Raw genomic sequence first — 2,975 nt, 5'->3', positions numbered from 1 at the left:
CTTTAGATGACAACAACTGTTCCTAATTAACTGTGTCAACACTTCATGCAGCTGTTGACAATTCATCTCATCACAGAAATAAACGGAGCAAAGAGAAATGGAGCACTTTGGACTGTAAACGTCAGTCACATCACAAACCACCAGGTGGCAGAAAACAGCAAATAATGTTAGTTTTATAGGTATTAGATTAAACTTTAGGCATTTTAAAGGTGCTTATGCATCCAGAGTGGCTTAAAGTGTGCATTTTCTTAATTTGTTTAGTATTTTATTGCCTTTATTTGATAGAGAACCAGGAAAAGTGACAGGAAAGTAGAGAGAGAGAAGAGATGAAATGCAGCAAAGGATCTTTTTATCTTTCTATGTATTATTTCTGCAGATTTTTGAGAACAAATGCAGTTTCTGTTTTTTATGCCTAAAAATCATTGTATGAAGCCTATTATGAATCCAAACAAGGCACATAAAGTCTTTAATTAACCAAAAAGTAGCCACCACATGTTTTATTTCCAGCCTTCAGCATTTTATTGAGCTGTCTCTTTATTGAAGTGGTTGATATCATTAGACATGAATCTGAGTATACGGGTTAAACTGATAACAACAGACGTTTATCTGCGTGACAAATGTTTCATGCATTTATTATTAAGCTTTTTTGCCCACATTAAGCCTTCACTCTTTTTTGCCATAGAAAGCAACAACTCGGCACTTCCAGACACATCTGAAGCTCCCTGGTCTTCAGATTTTTTCGTGCTCAGTCCCGGTCGAGCTCAACCAACCGGCCGCTGCGCAGCGTTGAGCTCATCTTTGACTTTTTTTGACTCCTGTCAAGCAGACGCCACTGAAACCTCCTCTTCCTCCTCGTCCTCCTCTTCCTTTCTGACTCTCTGAAAGCGTTCAGGAAATGAAGTTGGTTTGTGGGATGATGCTCTCCACTTTGTGATCTGCGGGGTTTGCCGACGCCTCGTAGTTACAGATGGTCACTTCATGTCTGTGAGCCTAAAGAGAGCAGAGGACAGACCGACTTACAGCATGGACAGACATTCATAGATATACGGCACTTCAGGTTAAAGCTATTAAATGACCCCCAAGTGAATAATATGTTTTGTGTTGTAATGTTGCAGGAAAACAGGTAAATAGAAACTCTAAATGACCTAAAAAAAAAGCTATTGAATTGAAATAAAGGGAGGGATGAGGAGGGGAAAACAGCTTGTTATACACTTATCCTACACTTAATTCAATTAAACACAATGTGAGACTGGCAGGGTGGATAAAAAAGTTGCCTGACCAGTTGTTCTTTGGATGTATAAAACGCTCTTAAATCTTGAGCGAGTTCTGAAGCTGATCAGATCTCCTGCACAAATATAAACTTTGGTCAGTACAGACATCAGTTAGATTCTCCACAATTCAAACTTCAGTTCATTTTATGGAAACTTAATAATTTATATGTGATTCAACAGCCTCATTTTTAATATTCATGCTGGTTTAAATAGATAATTTGATAGTATTTCCTGTCTTTTTGTGTAAAACTGACGTAGACGCCTGTTCCAAATTTAAGCAGGTTGAGTTCAGTGATTGAAGCAAAGCAAGGGACTAAATTCCTACAAGCAACATGTTGAAGATTAACAAAACATTAATTAATGATGAGAACATCCACTCACTGCCAGTTTATTACTTTCATAATGTTCAGTTTTCGAGAGGTGTATCACATTATTATGGTATTTTAAATGTTCAAGGAACAGGAACAAACTGTTTCAGGATTCAGCAGACTGTTCTCTAATTAAAGGCTCAGACTGACCTCTGAGTATTCTCCCCTCAGGCCGATGTAGTAGACCCTGGTGCTCTCTGCTCCAAAGTTTTTTGAGATGTGCACGGAGAGGTGCTGAACATTGGAGAACCGAGCGATCCTGGAAGTGATCACAGAACGGGCGGACAATGAGACAACAGCTTGGAAATGCATTCGTAAAGGATGGATCAAACATGTCCATCCTGAGCCTGTTGTGTGTGTAAATGTAATAGAAACATGTGTGACTTAATGAGACAAACTGAAAGAAAAACAGAGAGTTTGGTTCCACTTGTTTGCACGCTTCTTTGACCAGATCACAGAGATTGGATTTCGCTGCATCGTCTCATTGAGCGTTCAGGATTTGCTCACAATGCATCTTTTATACAAGCTACATTAATTTATCACTTCATTCGTGGCTGTTAGGGTTCAGACTGCCTGGATTTTCAGTCATAAGCAAATCTAAAAGTCTTATTAAAAGTCTATTTTGCAGTAAAGTCATAACAATTTCAGTCGGTTTCATGCGGATTTGTCACTTAAAGCTAAATTGTGTAACATTTGTGCCGATAAAACGTACAAACAACTGTGTATTTTATGCTATTATCAGTGGGCTTGTTGTCACTACGTTATTATTTGATGATTGTAATGAAAATGGCATATTCCGTTTGGATTTTCATAATTAGGTCTTATTCCAAATGGAGCATTTTCTGATAAAGACGTGGGATATGCCGATATTATTCTGCTTTTAGAAGCTTTTTGTGGACATTTATACAACGTATTCAGAATATACTGTGTGTGTCATTTAGGGTTTTTACCACAGTCTTTGACACAGAGGCTGACTGATGCACAACAGGAAATCTCCCACATTTCTGGTCAGAAGGAAATATATACCTACTTTCAAACATTATAAAATGACTATAAACGTCAACATGTGTTTGGATAAGTTCAAATATCGCAACGCCAACCTTTTCAAGGAAGTGGTTTAGTGAATGAGAGAGGGAGGCTTTGTTTCCATGGTCAAACAAGTTCAGCATCGGTGGAAAACCCTGAAAAAAATCCTCTTTTAATTCAAAGAGCCAAAATGGCTCCAGCTGTTCCACTTTTAACACAGATGCAACATGACTGCAGTTTGGAAAGGAGGGAAATTCCTCTGTACGACGGACAGTACGTCAATAAAAGTATGTTAATCGGAGTATCCACA

The 2,975-nt window shown here is 38.3% G+C and overlaps 1 protein-coding gene across 1 annotated transcript; it reads right to left on the bottom strand.

The window, feature by feature from the left end:
* Positions 1–493: 493 nt before the first annotated feature.
* Positions 494–1,966, bottom strand: pithd1 (PITH (C-terminal proteasome-interacting domain of thioredoxin-like) domain containing 1). Its single transcript, XM_035682007.1, has 2 exons — positions 1,790–1,966; positions 494–990 (listed from the first exon to the last, which is right to left on the bottom strand). The coding sequence occupies exons 1-2, from the start codon at positions 1,949–1,951 to the stop codon at positions 889–891; spliced, it is 264 nt and encodes an 87-aa protein (XP_035537900.1). The 5' UTR covers positions 1,952–1,966; the 3' UTR covers positions 494–888.
* Positions 1,967–2,975: the final 1,009 nt, after the last annotated feature.

The sequence above is a fragment of the Morone saxatilis genome, unplaced genomic scaffold (assembly GCF_004916995.1).
Source record: "Morone saxatilis isolate NCDOM2014 unplaced genomic scaffold, NCSU_SB_2.0 Contig9, whole genome shotgun sequence".
Taxonomy (NCBI): domain Eukaryota; kingdom Metazoa; phylum Chordata; class Actinopteri; family Moronidae; genus Morone; species Morone saxatilis.
The sequence above is the reverse complement of the archived record's forward strand: the minus strand, read 5'-3'. Positions and strand labels throughout refer to the sequence as shown.

Excerpts from the sequence above, each read along its gene's own strand:
- pithd1 (XM_035682007.1), bottom strand. The coding sequence starts at position 1,951 with ATGCATTTCCAAGCTGTTGTCTCATTGTCCGCCCGTTCTGTGATCACT. Across the intron at positions 991-1,789 it reads TGAGGGGAGAATACTCAGAG|GCTCACAGACATGAAGTGAC; the intron begins GTCAGTCTGAGC and ends TGCTCTCTTTAG.